Consider the following 17,326-nt stretch of genomic DNA (forward strand, 5'->3'; position numbering starts at 1 on the left):
TAGAGTCAGCCCAGCTTGGAGATTAAACCATAAACTCCTAGTTGAATTTTTATATCAGTCAGAACACATGATAAAAGTACGCACAGCTGAGATTTTTCCCGATAACATCACAGAAAGGAACTGATTTGCTACAGTGCGTGACCATGGTCATTGTGCTGTAGGTGTGGGAATTGGGCTACTAACCCCGGGCTTGAATAACCAGGAAACCCCACCCTGTGTGTTGCCCTTTGTCCACTAGTATATGAATCCTGCCATCAAAACTACTAGTTTTGCATACATTTCCATTTGACTTTTTTTTTAATTACGTTTAGACAATTTTACCTCAGAACTATCTTTTCAAATTGTGCTAGTGATTTTTTTTAGACAATATTTTCTTTGCCCTCCCGTTGTGGAATTTAAAGTTAAAAATAAGTGATCAGCAATATTGTTTTTTTCTTAGAAGCGTCTCAATAAATCTTATAATGGGGCCTTATATGGTATGAGTGTGCTTATCTTCCTCTCTGATAAGTTATCATGAGTCAAACCATTACTCTAATGGCTTTTGACTGGCTAGTATTGTTGAAGTATGGTTTGAAATGGTTTCTACAATACGTAGTTTGGACTGGGACCAGTTGTAGATAGTTATCAACCTTGAGACTTTTTAATGGGTTATCACTAGGGAAAATTTAAATTAGTTTAACTACGGGTACCTTATTTAGGCTACCCCTAATTTATTGTATTCATGATTATAATACATAGGATTTCTATAAGTTTAGAAAAGAAAGAAGAAATTACAAATTTATAACGAAAGTCGTTCTAAACTGGATTATGGTTTTGGATGTAAAATCGGAAGTGTTTGTACTAGGGATCAACTTTGGATACCTATCTCACACAGCCTATTAATTGTCCTCAAACCTGAAATACATGGGAGCTTTGTAACAGTATAGATTTCATTTCATTTCATTTAAAAGACATGTTTTAAATAGGCCTACCACTCGTGTTTTTTTCCAATCATTTCCAACTCAAACCGAAGAAAACACAGGACTAAGAGCGGAGGATTATTTGTTGTTGCTGTACCAAACATCAACCTTGCCTATTATGGTGTTGAAGACCCCTAATTTTCTAGCATGGAACTCTCAATTAGGTGTTGAGAATGTTTTTCCTTATTGGTTAAACCAATTTCTAGATTGTCGTGGCTTGATAATCTTCGGCCCAAATTCAACATGGTAGGTCAAATCTCTGTTTGGTAGGAGGGTGTTATTTTTTACATTGGCAGTGGCAGCCATCTACCTCTGTTGTAATGGTTTGATTGTTTATCTTCGGTGCCAATTCAAAATAAATTCATAGAGGGAGAAGGTACAGAGAAAATATTTAATGGCTCACTTAAGTGGTGTCTAGCATTGATCGCTAGGGTGTCTAGGGCAAAGTCCACCACCGCTCCCTCACCTCATATACTACAACACTTACGGTGGAGGAGGACCCTGTGCAATAGAAATTTCCGCACAGTGCTCGCAACTCGGGCTCTTCCTTGTTTCATATATTTTCTAGGGATTTCTGTATATTCTTTGCACAATTATATTTCCTGCACAACATACTAGAGCTGAAAGCGCAAGGTCGTTTCACAAACGTGTTTCCTCTATCTTACTACTTTTTGGTAGAACTCAGTTTAGTGGAGTGGGTTATTTGTAGCAGTGGCAGCCATCAACCTCGGTTGTCATGGTTTGATGGACTTATCTCCTAATGCCCCAGGGTCATCCATTAACTCAATGCAAATATCCACCCAACATCAGTACATTGACCCACTTAGTGCATTATGTTGTCAGAGTTTTGTCGCTGGGTGAAAGGTAGAAAGTTTGGTGTTTGCTGTAAGGAAATTCACTCTGTAGATGATGACACTTGGATTGAACTAGGAGAGTGGCTTGTTTTGTTCTTCTACTTGGACATTTTGTGATAGATAGGAAATTTCTTAAAATTTTAGGGGTACTAAAGTAGGTAGTGTGCTAAGATAAACGCTATTTATATGTCTCTGTATAGCTGTTTGGCCCGCTCTTCGCTCGGGTAATTTTTTGTAAAACCAGCATTTTGTATAGTATTATATTTTATAATCAAAGGAAGAGTCTAATTCATTAACCACATATGGAACCAAGAAACAAGTCTTCATATAAACAAATACAATTAAATAGCATAAAGAAACATACCAGTACCATTATCTGTTTTAAATGTTACCTTCATAATGTTATTTTAATGTTTTGTTAGTAAACAAATCAAACTTAAATTCTTTCAAAATCCCTGACATGGGTACCTATTAGGCGGTCCGAGGGCTAAGCCCTCAAAGTTATCACGAAATTGAATGTGCATAAACCTACTCCATGAAGTTCTACATCTATGTACCAAGTTTGGTGGCCATCGGTTCAGCGGTGTCTTGAGTTTATCACTGCCAAATATACAGATACTGTACCAGTAGACAAACCAACATCCTAGACTCTTTTAATATCTCTTTTTAATATTATATGAGCATATTTTACAAATGTTCGACGTTAGGGTAGTAAAAAGACCATGCAAAGACTGTCACCCTTCCAAAGGAACGTTGTTAAAAAATAGGCACAAATAAGTCTGCATTTAATATAGGACTCATAAATGAAAGCTTCTTTTGGTAATCTAATTGCAGTTTAATAAAAAGTTCGTTTATGTTGGCTAATTGGTTTTGGTATGTTTACAAAAACCTGTGTTGGACCAATTAGGTAAAACAAGCTCAGTAGTTTGACAAATGAAAGTCTGATAAACGAAATATAGCCGGCGCCGACGTCTCCTGTACAAGTTCAGAAAGTTCCAAAGTTTATTCAGGACATGTAACAATGCCGCGTTATTAATGACGACGTATTTTACCGTTAGAACCACCTGTTCCAGCCCGGTCTGTCGAAGTGATCGTTATTCAAGGAGAAGCGTGGTCGGCATTTGGCTCCGATACAACTCAGGCCTACTCGTCTCGTAGGCTACTTGATGTATCAAATCAACACTCAACAGAAAACTCTGATCAGTGATCGCTAGCTAGGCCAACAAGCACCCTACCTCCCTTCTTCTTCTTCGTGATGTTCCAGTCAGTCCAGTGAGCTAAAAACCCCCAATGGATTAAGAAGGATGTTTTAGGACTATGTCCCCTTCACTCAACCTTTTAGGACAATCCAACTGTATTGCCCATTGTTATACCTATTTTTGTATTGAAATATTACGAGTAATTTATAGTGTTGGTTGACGACCAAGTCAACGAGCGTTAAAAAACGATGTGTTATATTATGGTATGAATCTGACGACGTAAAATGATTAGCAGTGTCGACAAGGTTTCATATTACAAAACGCCGTCGGCCAGGGCGAGGACCCACGGCTGATGGGGCCGGCACGTCCCCCGTACCCACAGTTGTCCGGACACGGTGGACACGGTATTTAGCATCGGTTCCGCGGTATCGGACCGCGAGCAGTCTTCCGAGACGTTTCCTCTAAAAAGTTACCGACGGAAGTTTGATGCACTCAAACCCCACTGTCAACCACTAGTAAATTTTCATCACACGATAATATTCGGTAAAATTGTAGCTAAATGTAGTTATCATTTCGATGGAGAAAAGTTTGACGTTGTTGAGGACTATAAACTTGACGGCTTGCCTTTTTTCCAAAATTAGTCAGTAGCCTCATTGATTTTGTGTACAGAAAAACACAGCAAAAGTAAACAAAACCACGTAAATACTCAGTCATTATCCAACAAAAGACATTAATTCATGTTTACACTTGTAAACATTTGATTTTGGATGTACACAATATAACATGTAGATGTAACTTCGGTGAAGAACAATGTCGCTGCCATACGATTACGTAAAATGTTGGAAAGCCGCGGATGGTAAAAGGCGACCCAGACCCGGTTTTCAGATTTGCCGGCCAAGAGCGACCGCTTCTGGCGACGCGGACGGAACTAATTGGTCAATTGTGTCTGGAGAAACTTCCCGAGTTTTGGTTCGAAGCAGACGCTCAAAATGTGGCGTGTGCGTATTGATCTGTTCTCAGCGATCACGACCTTGGAGTAATTTCCTCTGAGTTTTAAATACCAGTTTTCTAAACCTACTGTACATAGAAGACTCAATACATTCGGTGTTGAACAAGTAACCATCGTTGTAGGGTTCTATTTATAACTGGACATACAGTGACATGATGACGTAATGCGTTTGGTTGAGTGTTGAGTGGGTCGAGTGCGGGAAGCAGATAGCAGATCCGTGGCTTTATACGGTATGAACGAGCAGAGTGAGCGGCGAACATTCCTGGCCGATGACGTCATCATGTAGGCTTGCTTGTGCCGGCTGCTTCCACTTGACTGTTACTGTACACACACTACACACATGACACACGTGCAATCGTACATGGCGAAGTACCACGGTGTCTGTCTTGCGTTTAATCGATTATTGAAGTAGATTGTGGTCTGTAATCATAAACGCCAGGGTTTTAATCGTCAGTTGGATCTAAATACTGTATTGTATAATAAGCGTTTCAAATGCCGCTTCAAAAACACCTGCAATATACACACTCATTTATTTTTTAATTTTTTTTTATTATTTTTTTTTTTGCTGTTATCCCAGATGCCATAAACATAGACACCACTCGTTCAAATTCATTTTTAAATATATCATAAACCCAGCTAGCCCTGTCATAAACCAGTACACCATAGTTTATTATCAAATACACACTTTATGACATTGCTTGTGTCAGAAAAAATTTGTACTAAAATGTTATTTAAATAGCGAAGTCAATGTTGTGTTTGCGTTCAATGGGGTTGACAATATTAAAAAAAAATGTTTTAAGCCGATAAACTTCAAGATATGTATGATGACTTGTCTCCTTCAGCTGTTGAAAATTCCTCTGACGCTTTATCCCTATTGTTAGTCATTTTTGACACTCCGCGCTCCAGTGAACGGTATGAACGCGTTCTCTGGAAGATTGACATTGAGTGACCTGCAGCAATTAGTGGCTAGGTTCAGAGACACTCTACTCGTTAACGGTATCACAATGTCTCACTCCCACTCACACACTGAGAGCTGCGTCTGGAATTAGAACTACGGCCATAACTAGTTGTAAATTGGGTCGGGCATTATAGGGGCGTAGTACGGTAAATGTGGTTGATTACACTCAACGTGGGCTATATGCACTTTGCCAGCATTTTCTATTGCAAGGCCGCGGCGTTGTGGCAACATCGCACCGGCCTTGGGAATAAATTGCGGAGAAGCTCCTTTATGAACAGCTGTTTCAGTAGGCCGAGTGTGCGGTGTTGCCACGTCTCTTTCGCCGCGCACTTGTATGACATTGCTCACGACATACATTGGTCGATACGTGATTCACCAGGTGACTCAGTGAACTGAGTTCAACTTGTAGACCTACAAATTCGATTGTACCCCAATTAAAACGTTTTCTCTGTTTTGTTGAGAACATTAAGCAATGTGTTACGACATGTTACCTGGATTTATACACATCCTGTAATTATTTGTCATATATTCAGATCATTTCATGTTGAATTGGACCCTGGTTTGTCAAATATCTACAAAATTTCAGCATATATCAGGTCAATCCTTCATAACGATACTAATATCAGTGTAGTGTACAGTCACTATCACGGAACAGGTGGTGTATGCGTTGTTCATCAAATTTTGGTGTAAAACAAATCCTGTAGTTTATTTTTTATGTTATTTTATAACCCATAAATAATCTGTATGTTGAATTATTAACTTGTGTTATCATATTCATTGCAAACTCTCCTGTACCTCTTGATTTCGTTCATTTGGTAGTTTTAAAATTTAACTTTTATCACTGTTTACTCGTTGGGTCGATTTAAATGCATATCTAGCCATTTTACATAGTTTTACAACCCCACAATAGCGCCTAACTTCGCAAGCGAGACGTGTTATGTACGTGTCTGGCCATACGGTTCAGATCTAGGCGCGTGTTGACATGGTATTGGCCCTAATCAACGACCTCCCTCGCCCCTCGCCTCGCCACCCTGCAGACAGACTGGCTGGCGACAGCTACACTGCCACCATGATATCGTCGTCGTTCGTCATTTTGTGTCTCGTCCGTCACGCGTCCAGAGCTGCGACCTTCGTCCTCAATTGGATCCGCCATCCGTCGTACAATTGACACGGTTTTGATTTCGCGGGATTATTTTGTTTTGTAACAAACTTGAGTTGAAAACACGGACATCTGAATCATCGGGGTTAAATTATGATTTGAAAAAATATGCAGGCAATCGTCAATGTATCAATAGTTGTAGAGGCATTTGTTTAATTAAAATCGAAAATTGGCTATAGAGGTTTCTGAAAATTTAAAGTGATTAAAATTCAACACAAAATACTTAAACAATGACGATTGTCTACAGTGGTTTGAAACTGTTGGATTGGATAGTCTATAAATTACGACATTTTACGTAAAATATAGATTTTGCTATCTTAAATTCGTAGTGGTGATACTTTATTCAGTGATATGGGGGTGATATCATAGATAAAACATACTCTTGGAAAGTAATTTTTCGAAATAGAACATTTTTGTCAATGTAGGTTTGTGGTTATGTTTAGAAGATGTTCCGGAACGTTCCTTGAACCCCGTAGCTTGTGGGTGGTTGGCTTGGCGCCTCTCTCCCGGGTGAAAGTTCCAGTCTTGTGTCCACTTTTACCTCGGTAGACAAGGGACTGGGTCTGTTTAATTACGTGTCACATGTTTTATGTCCCTGCATTGCTGTGGTTTTATTGCCGTGTTTTCTTTGGTAGGGGTGAATAAGTACCCAGTAATAGTTGACGGATTTTTAATCACTCGTGTTATCTTTCACATAACATTAAGTCACTTCCGCTGATAAATAAAATAATTAATTTAAGGATTACTTTTTATATATGCCAAATAGTCCTTGCCATTGATTTTATTTTCGGAATAAACTTTTACCGTGATTATCTAACACACGTCGTTGTTCTTCTACATTTTTCTCATGAAATTTTGTCAGGAGGATTTTTATTTATATGCTGGGCTGTACTACTGTAGTTTTATGGTAGAGTAGTCGTCAGTTTGGCACATAATGGTAATGATGTGCGATACAGTGATATACGCCCAGGGCCGCGCCGCCGTACTACGGTGTGATCACTTCCGCGCGTGTGCAGTACACGCCCACAATACTACCGTACTGATTTGATTGTCAATTGATTCGACGATTGTTGGTGTTGCTTAATGACGAAAAACTATCAAACTCGTTAGGCTATATAACTTTGTTATCGTAACGATAATGTGGTTTAAAAAACGATTTTAAAATCACGTTTTGGTAAAAAAAGTAAAATGAAGGAAAAGAAAAAGTGTTTATAATAGGACATTTTGTATAAAGGGAACAAGCTATTACCGTAGGCGAATGGTTTGTTAAAGTAAGATCTAGACCCGGGACCTATATACTTTATGGTTTATAGATCCCAAAACACCTTCTGTTCAAATCAAATTTGTTAATGGTGTCTGTTAACATAATAACAACTTGAAATGAATGAAAATTAGCCCTACAATGCTGCAGTTTATTTACAAACTATTTGTAGGGCTTAATAAAACAAACAATTAATTATATTGAAGCGTTGTTTTTTACATAATGGTTAAAAAATACATTTAACATTTTTTTATATACCGGTATTTAAATTCCAATGGAGAGTAAATAAACGGTCGTAGTTCGCTTGTTAAGAGGTATATTTTGATTAAGTTTTTTTTTATTTCAATCAATTTATTGACATTTCAATAAAAACCCAATTTAAAACCTTCCCTGTAGCGGCAAACCTAAGTATTAATTACAATTAATGTTATTTAAAAAAATCTTATCGAAGATATTTTTCTGAATCTTGAACCTTTCTTGCGGTCGTGTTGACATCCTCTCCCACAGTCACGGAAACATTGTTTTCCGTAATCGCTGCAAAACGTTAAATATGGTACCTAAATTGACCAACTAATGTGTATAGACAGTTGTGGGGGTTAGGCCTACTTGTATGTTCCAATGCTTTGTTACTTCTAAGACCCTTTGTTGGTACAAGTTTTTGACCACAAGTTTTGTGTTGTGCAGGCCGAGAGTGAGGTTGCTGCCCTCAACCGTCGTATCCAACTGTTGGAGGAGGACCTCGAAAGATCTGAGGAGAGACTGGCAACGGCCACGGCTAAACTGGCCGAGGCCTCCCAGGCGGCCGACGAGTCCGAGAGGTAAGTCCTCCGATAAATACTTTGGGTTCACAGCGTATCTAGTATGGTATTTTAATGTATTTTCAACAGGGTCTATGAAAACTCTTTCCAAGATCAAGGTCATCGACGATTACGCTGATCAGGCCTGGAATTTGTTGTACGAGATTCCGAAATGGTTGAAAAGTTTTCTACCGCTCTTTGGAGTTTTGTTTTTATACAGCCTAACCTAAACTTATATCTGTAACTTGATAGTTAACATAATTTAGATGATTCCTTTTTTTAATATTATAAACCAATATTTAGTGGTGTAACAGGACTTCAATTTATGCTTTTGATTTTAATTTATTTTTACAGGACTGAATACTTAGTTACATTTATTTCAAACTTAGGTTTTCTTATCATAGCCTACAACAAATTATTATTCTCAATTATTTTCAACTCAATACAGTAAATATTAGGCACAAACCCTTAAATCTCTTATTTAAATTTCCAGCTACCAGGAAAAATTGTTTTACTCAGCTAATCAACAATTAAAGTCTATGTAAACATATTTTCCCTTTGATTTAAGTTGATATTTCAGCCTGTGAAAAAATAGTGATAAATTTGTTTAAACAATGTTGTGTGGAAATATAGGCAAAAAGGTATTTGTTAATTTTTATGTGAATTAGGCTTAGAATAATTGGCTATATTTACAAAATCATGTATAATTTATTTTACACTGTTGATATATACTTCAGTAAAGATGGGCAATGCAGAGATCAGAGAAAATTGCTGACCCATTTGTTTATATACTTAGTGATAGAATACCTAATTTTTAAAAGCCTTTTAGTCCACTACACCAAGGATTAAAAGTTTCAAGGTAAATTTTGTGTGGCATGAGCTTGTTTAGTCCCCAATACAAAAGTGATAACTTTCACAGTTTCCCTCTGTCCCAGTACAATGACCAATATGTAGCAGACAAGATGGTTGTTGGGGTTGACCTTGCATTCCTTGTGTCAAGGTCAAATCAGCAATGGATTTTGTTTATGAAATGCCTGATTGACAAATGGATTTGTATCAAGAAGTAGCCTTGACACATGCCTGAACTGTCTGGCTTGCAGCTTATTTTTTTATTCAATGTTCAAAATAACTTTATAGCATAATTTGAATTTTTAATATCAATTGTTTAAAAATATCATACTGTAACTAACTTCTGTACCGGTACTCCAATAATTGTGAATTATTGTTGTATATAGAATCAGTTCAGTGTATGATTTCCTGACAACAATGCTAACCCCAGTTATTTTCATTCTATGACTAAAAGCATGAATAGACGAGTCAATTTAGCCCAAAAAAGCCTCTAAGATAGAACAAATTCCAACAAATGGTTTTTTGACGGTTTTTGGTAGTAATAGGTGTAGAAAGTACCAGGAAAAAAGTCTACCAAAATCGGACAACCGGAAGTCGGGTTTTTCCAACATGGCCGCCGCGAGGCCCTCAAATCGACAAGATGACTGCAAATTCGTCGATTCATAGTTCCAGGATTGGCCGATTTCCACGAAAATTGGCAAACACATGTAGAACTATATTTCCAACCTTAAATATGAAAACTAGGCAGACAAAGTAACCCAAAGATGAATTTTCAGGGTATTATGTGCTAAAAAATAAGATTTTTTTACCTCAAATATATGTTTTTCTAATATTTTGTACAAAGTTTGTTATAATTTCAAATTTATTTTTTCACCTTTTGATTCAACACAAAAAACCTAACAATTTAGTATATTGAATCTTTGTTCTGCTTCAATTTGTTACAGAGATATTGAAAGTAATAAATTTAGTATGTTTTCTTGCCGAGATAGCTCAATGTTAATCTTATGAAGAATAAGCATAAATATTAATATTATTTTTCATTAAACCTATATAGATAAGACTTTTTTTCTGCTTCATATTATCTGTTTTAATATTTTTTTTTTTAATTCCTTTTTTGGCAGCTACCATTGCAGCAAACCTATGTATTCGGTTCCTCAGTTTTAATAATAAAGAGAATAAGCAAAAATCAATTTTTTTATTAGTCCGAGAAATATAGAATATTACCTAAAAAAATTGCTAGAAAACGTTTTATGTTGTAGTTTTGGGTGTGCAGAGTTGGATTTTTCCAACATTGGACAGATTTTGAAAAAAAAGATACCATAAGCATTTTCTATGCACAATTTTCTAAATATTGACTTGGGACCAACATCGATATTTATTAGGTGGTCAGTACTTCATTTCGATGGGAAACGTATTTTGGCCGCCATTTTGGATCCACCTTATTGGATATAATTTTTTGTTGTTGTAACGACAGTGTTGTGACACATTATAACTATATATACTAGATTTTCACGCATATTCCATTGCCGAAATCCGTTTTTAAATACAATTTTTTGTTTTAAACGTTTTGTACTTGGAAATTTTTTACGATTATTTTCCTTATCTTCAGTTAGTAGTTAATTCTTAAATAATTAATGATGTAAGGGCTTACATTTGTGCTATTGATCATTAAAATCTGACGAGTTAGAGACTAGTTACCAACCCCAACAAAATATTAAATTTCACTTTTTAGAAATACATTTTTATTAAAATATTTATATCTCGGGTTCTTAATATGCCACCAAGTTCTTTCTGGTTTCAAATTACTCAGTAAATGTTTGGGTTAATTTTTTTAATCATTAAATAAAGTGTGACAAATTTAATATGGGTCTGTCTTATTTAACAATTTTTTTTCGAGATTAGTCTTTAGCTAAAGACATATACCCCCAAATCGAAAAATAACTCCCAATACTCTTTATAATCTTAAAAGATTCATCAAAGTATTGACTTTTACTGTAGTTTTGGATTATTTACTGGGAGTTATTAGAATTGAGGATATATTTACTTAACTAAAGACAAATTTCAAATGCAAATAATTTAATATTAAATTAAGGTGCATGACTCATTTTTTATTAATTAGTCAGATATTATTTAGTGACTAATAAAATAAAAAACCCAATTCTCTAACTGAGTAATTTGAGACAAGAAAGAACTTGGTGACGTATTAAGAATCCGATATATAAATCATTTAAAAACTGATTTATAAAAAGTTAAATTTAATATTTTGTTGTGATTGGTATCTCGTCTCTAACTCGTCCAATTTTAATGATCAATAGCTCAAATGAAAGCCCTTACATCATTAATTATTTAAGAATTAACTACTAACTGAAGATAAGGAAAATAATCGTAAAAAATCTCCAAGTACAAAACGTTTAAAACAAAAAAATGTATTTAAAAACGGATTTCGGCAATGGAATATGCGTGAAAATCTAGTATATATAGTTATAATGTGTCACAACACTGTCGTTACAACAACAAAAAATTATATCCAATAAGGTGGATCCAAAATGGCAGCCAAAATACGTTTCCCATCGAAATGAAGTACTGACCACCTAATAAATATCGATGTTGGTCCCAAGTCAATATTTAGAAAATTGTGCATAGAAAATGCTTATGGTATCTTTTTTTCAAAATCTGTCCAATGTTGGGAAAATCCGACTCTGCACACCCAAAACTACAACATAAAACCATAAAACGTTTTCTTGCAATTTTTTAGGTAATATTCTATACTTCTCGGACTAATAAAAAAATTGATTTTTGCTTATTCTCTTTATTATTAAAACTGAGGAACCGAATACGTAGGTTTGCTGCAATGGTAACTGCCAAAAAAGGAATTTAAAAAAAAAATATTAAAACAGATAATATGAAGCAGAAAAAAGTCTTATCTATATAGGTTTAATGAAAAATAATATTAATATTTATGCTTATTCTCCATAAGATTAACATTGAGCTATCTCGGCAAGAAAACATACTAAATTTATTACTTTCAATATCTCTGTAACAAATTGAAGCAGAACAAAGATTCAATATACTAAATTGTTAGGTTTTTTGTGTTGAATCAAAAGGTGAAAAAATAAATTTGAAATTATAACAAACTTTGTACAAAATTTTAGAAAAACATATATTTGAGGTAAAAAAATCTTATTTTTTAGCACATAATACCCTGAAAATTCATCTTTGGGTTACTTTGTCTGCCTAGTTTTCATATTTAAGGTTGGAAATATAGTTCTAAATGTGTTTGCCAATTTTCGTGGAAATCGTCCAATCCTGGAACTATGAATCGACGAATTTGCAGTCATCTTGTCGATTTGAGGACCTCGCGGCGGCCATCTTGGAAAAACCTGACTTCCAGTTGTCCGATTTTGGTAGACTTTTTTCCTGGTACTTACTACACTTTTACTACCAAAAACCGTCGAAAAACCATTTGTTGGAATTTGTTCTATCTCAAGTGCCTATATTGACTCGACTAGAAAGAAAGTTTCCTTTCTTAAAGGAAAAAGTTGATAAAAAACCTTTTGTGTGTTTTGTGTATTTTAACAGCAACCTTAGAAAGATTTTTTACCACACACTAAATATAAGAAGTAACAAAACTCTGTTATTGCTTTTGAACTGAGTTGTTCAAATTCTACATTAATAATAGTAGTTTGTGTTTAATATTAATATAATTGATGAATACTTGTGCTATTTAATTATTTTATCATCTAAGTTACGTACCACCTTCTAAATTATGCTATTTAATCTGACCCAAAGTGTAAATTAAAAACAAAATCTCTTTGTGATTTGGTGATCACAATACTCTTAAATTAATAACATTGATTTTAACTTAGCCACAAAACAACTTTTTACTAACGGCTTATTGACAAAAACAACAAGTAGGCCTAAAGTGGTAATGAATCTTATAACACTGTTTTTCATTTGCATCTGGCAGCATATTTGAGTTTCTCTGTCTGGCTAAATTGTGTAAAAAGTATTTTTAGGCGATATATATATTTTTTTAACTAGTTAAAAAGGTTCTTTTCACATTCGGTTCTCGGTATGCGTTCTTTTGGTATTAAATTTACATAATCTTCCTACTTTAGACGCTAAATTTTTTTTAGTTTGCCACCTTGTCTTTCTTCCAGCTATTGTAAGATTAGTTATTTCACTATTGAAAAAAATTACTAAATTAAATTTTAACGTTTTAGTAGGTATTTTGTATTAATGTAGGACCCCAGTAAAAAAGATGAAATCAAGAAATTAAGCCCCAAAAGACGGGTTGTTCTAATATTTTATATTAATTTCATGGTAAAATTTCTGTCCATATCTAACTCCAAATATTTTGTCACTCCAAATTTAAACAAAATTAAAAATGATTACCTTCTAAAATCACTTTTCTAATGAGCATGTAATGCAATCAAAAATAAATCTGTTGTTTAAAACATAAACTGACTTAACTTAACTAAAAAGTTGAAGTCACTGCTCACTATTTGCTGGATATAGCGTACTTGTATGGTAACGAAGCTGAAAATAAGTTATTAGCTCCAGAAAAACTATTTTCAGAAGTAAATTAAGTTTCTTAGTCGTTGTTGCTAGAATAATACAATATTTGGACCTATTCCGAAGCATCACAGATTTTATAACAGAAATTCCAGATGAGGCACGTTTCTCGCCAATTTCAAATCCAAAAATTATCTATAGATTATGGGCTAGACTCGTGTTGATTTCACATTGAACGTTTGAAACCATATGCTGCCAAATGTTGAAAGACAGTGTAGTGGTGTAGTGGTCTAGGGCCGTAGTGCAGTGATGTGTGTGCTTGAAGGATACGCAAGGCATTGGAGAACAGAACCAACATGGAGGACGACCGAGTGTCTATACTGGAGGCGCAGCTGGCTCAGGCCAAGATGATTGCGGAAGACTCTGACAAGAAGTATGAGGAGGTAGGTTGGTCCCGCAGAGAAGGGTGGTCTGGCAGCCGGGAGACGGTGGTCTGTTGATGTGGACGTTGGTTAAAGTAAGACTTAGTTTGGGGATCATGAATTGGGCATCCCAGCAACCGAGTGGGGGTGAAATCTGTCAAGTACTATGTTATTTGTGGAGGTGAAGTCAGTTATGGCGGGGTTTCCTTTAGCCTGTATGATTGAATTTGTCTCCTGACCCTCCGTCTACATGGTACTGGACGGGGCCTTAAACTATTGGCCAGTTCCCAGGTAGACGGAAGTCAGGAGACAGGTTCCATCATACAGACTGTAGCTAATACGGCTGCGGGAGCGTGAATATTTGTGTTTTAAAGCATAGGAATTTTCTAGCCGCATTACTAAGAGCTGTGATATTCAATCGGGGTGTGGGACTTGAAGCAGGCCGCTGTGGGATACAATCCGTGTCAAATTTGGTAGCCAAAGAAACCTGGTCTTTAATCAGCCGTGAAAAACTAGAGCTATCAGGAGATAAAATATCTTCCGTTAAAAGCTTAGAAAATGACCTGAATGTGTGATGCAAAACAAAAATGTAATATAGATCATCCCGGAGACTTTTCAAAATGGTGAAAATCGTTGGGATATCATCATAGTCTCTGGGGTCTCGGATAAATATTGAACATGTACGCGGAAATATCATCATACACTTCTGCCATCTCTGAAATTTTTGTTGTCATTCATGAATTTTTCAATTGTGCGATTTAGGCTCACGATTCCTGTCATTGTGATTACATTGTGGTCGTAAAAGTTAGGCTCGATCTTGATTTTCTGATTTAGCATTCAATCTCTTGAGCTTGTAAGTGAGGCTCTGCTAAAACATTGCTCCGCTCATACGCCTCTATTATAGATGTGTATCTTTTATTGAGACCCAAGGTCGGATATCCTATGTGGCGGTTATAACAAGGTTGTATACGACTGGTTCTACTGTACAAGAAAAATGCTGGGAACTTAAGTCATGACCTTTGATTCTTCAAACAAACACTAATACTATTTCATCAAGTAACAAAAGTATACTAATGTATTTTGTCTAGACTTGTCAAGCAAAAAATCAAAATCCCATCAAGAGACCACTTGAATTTTCCCTGTGATCGCTAGACTGTCTTGAATCTCATAAGCTTAGATGACCCTAATAATCATTTCAGATGGCTGGCGATAGGAGTGGAGACAAAGCTGATGCAACATATAAACCGTTACCTCAAATCCTCCTTTCTGCGTATGGGGAGGAACAAGTGTTTCAGGTGATGTTAACGTTCATGTTGTATTGTAGAGCGCGTAAGGTGCTTGAAAACCGCAGCTTGGCAGATGAAGAGCGAATGGACGCTTTGGAAAACCAGTTGAAGGAAGCTCGGTTCTTGGCTGAGGAGGCAGATAAGAAATATGATGAGGTGAACACTGAGCCCACCTAATGTGTGTCGCTGCTCCTCGCTGCTGGCTAGTGATATTTTGTGATTCACTAACACCAAATATGTACAGCTGTCTGAGTCCAGTTCCCCCTCCTTGCGTCCCTACGGTGGTTTGGCAGGGTTGACCCGAACATGGCGAATAGGTCAAATGTCCGACGAGGCAGTAATATTTGTAACGTAAAATCGGATGTTACTCCCCATGAGTTTTCTTTGATTTTTATAGTAATCCCTTATTTTTACGGAACTTAGTCGATTCCTGTTGATTTCGATTTTTTTCTTGTTTTTCTGTATTTTGTTTTGCTACCCTTTCGTGCGGAAGAATAATATACTTTGCCTGTGACTTAAATATTTATAAATATTTATTTATCTAAATTCAATTTCCAGGATCAAAAAGATTCACTTAACCGCATTGTTTACTTACTTTATAACACTAGTGATAAAGTAACGGATCAATGCAGTTCAAAGATTGAGAGAAAATGAGTAAAATTGCAATGCTTCAAATGCCAATTTATCAGCTGGTAACAACCAATTTAATTGTTGATCTGTTGACTTTTTGAAAAACGGTCGTGGGTAAATTATTGTAAGCAACTCGCGTAATTAGCCTTTACGACACTCGTAGAAGTTTTTGAGGCTTTAAAGAATATGTAAACGTTCTTAGCTTAAACGACGGTTCTTTATTTTGCAAAAATATGTATCCGATTTTTGTTACTTTGGTGCTTTTGTTTGTTGAACATTGGGCATTTGGCAGATTTGTCATGCTTGTGGGGTCTTGTGGTTAGTCAGATTTGTGGTAGGTTTTGGTGATATTAGACGGATGTGGTGGTCAGGGAGTAGTCGGTCAGTTAAGTGCTAGGAGGTCACTCTTCAAAGGTAATAGTATAGAAACATCTATATTTGTAAACTTGCACTATGATGGGATTGTGATACAATGTTTAGCATATTTTTATGAATTTATAGAGTTTTTTTGTTTTTTTTTGCAGTTATTTTTGAAAAACCTGGTTCCAGGTGATTTCAAAATTGTTTTCAATTAGGTAAGAGGTATTTTATTTTGGTTGATCCGATGGGCGGATATTTTTTGAAATGGTATAACTTGGTGCAATTTATTAAATGTAAAATAATGTTTACCAGATTACATCCAAAGTTCTCATTGTAGTAAAATTCTATGCTAGGAAGTAACATTTCTAATTTGCTTATTTGCTAATGTTTAGATAACAGTTTATATATTTTAATATGTATAATAAGAGGCCTTTGTGTAAAACTAACTTGTAAGATAGTAAAATTTGTATGTAAGACAACTTGCTTTATAATTTCACAGGTATTTTATAACAATAAAATTAAAAGTTTTCTATACGTCCTATGAGTGCCTTAACCATATTGATCTGTGCTGTATACATGCAAATGTTTAAGTTTTATTTGTTGTTGTGTAGTAAAATGTGTTATTTGAGCCCGTAAATAATGTCTGTATTACTTTATGATACAGATCTTAACTCCTGTTATTCTATCAATGGTTTTGTTTAATATTTCCTTTAACAATTTTATGCTCATTCCAATTGTGCCTTAATTCAAATAACAGCTCATGATTAAATTTAGATATTATTACAGTTTTTCACTGTTTTTATTGAAATGAAAAGTAAGAACAGTGATTTCAACTATTGTTATTAGTCTAAAATATACCTCAGTTATTACAAACCTATGTGAAAATTCTTATACAGAAAGAATAAATAAGATTATCCTTTATACCAGTCCTCATCTAACTAAAACAACAATCTAATCAATCAGAAACGTAGTACTTGGAATGTTTGTGCAAAGACTTTACAATTAATTGAGCAGACTAAAATTTCACTGCCGTAAAGTTCTGTTCTCATGTTAAACTTGTTCTGTTCC

At 35.4% G+C, this 17,326-nt stretch overlaps 1 protein-coding gene across 16 annotated transcripts in view; it reads left to right on the top strand.

Annotated features, from left to right (window-relative positions):
• The window catches only part of LOC129002393 (tropomyosin Per a 7.0102), an 80,552-nt gene that overhangs the window by 40,113 nt on the left and 23,113 nt on the right, over positions 1-17,326 (top strand). For 9 of the 16 annotated variants that reach the window (XM_054430158.1, XM_054430154.1, XM_054430162.1 and 6 more), the window contains 2 exons: positions 8,084-8,217; positions 15,307-15,424. In XM_054430158.1, the coding sequence (XP_054286133.1) occupies positions 8,084-8,217; positions 15,307-15,424 (252 nt within the window). Of the gene's footprint in view, positions 1-8,083; positions 8,218-13,885; positions 14,004-15,306; positions 15,425-17,326 lie in introns of all 16 variants that reach the window. The other 7 variants (XM_054430155.1, XM_054430156.1, XM_054430157.1 and 4 more) reach the window with 1 other exon arrangement.

The sequence above is a fragment of the Macrosteles quadrilineatus genome, unplaced genomic scaffold (genome assembly GCF_028750875.1).
Source record: "Macrosteles quadrilineatus isolate MER2022 unplaced genomic scaffold, UCM_ALF_1.0 Scaffold_9__3_contigs__length_116548681, whole genome shotgun sequence".
Classification (NCBI taxonomy): Eukaryota; Metazoa; Arthropoda; class Insecta; order Hemiptera; family Cicadellidae; genus Macrosteles; species Macrosteles quadrilineatus.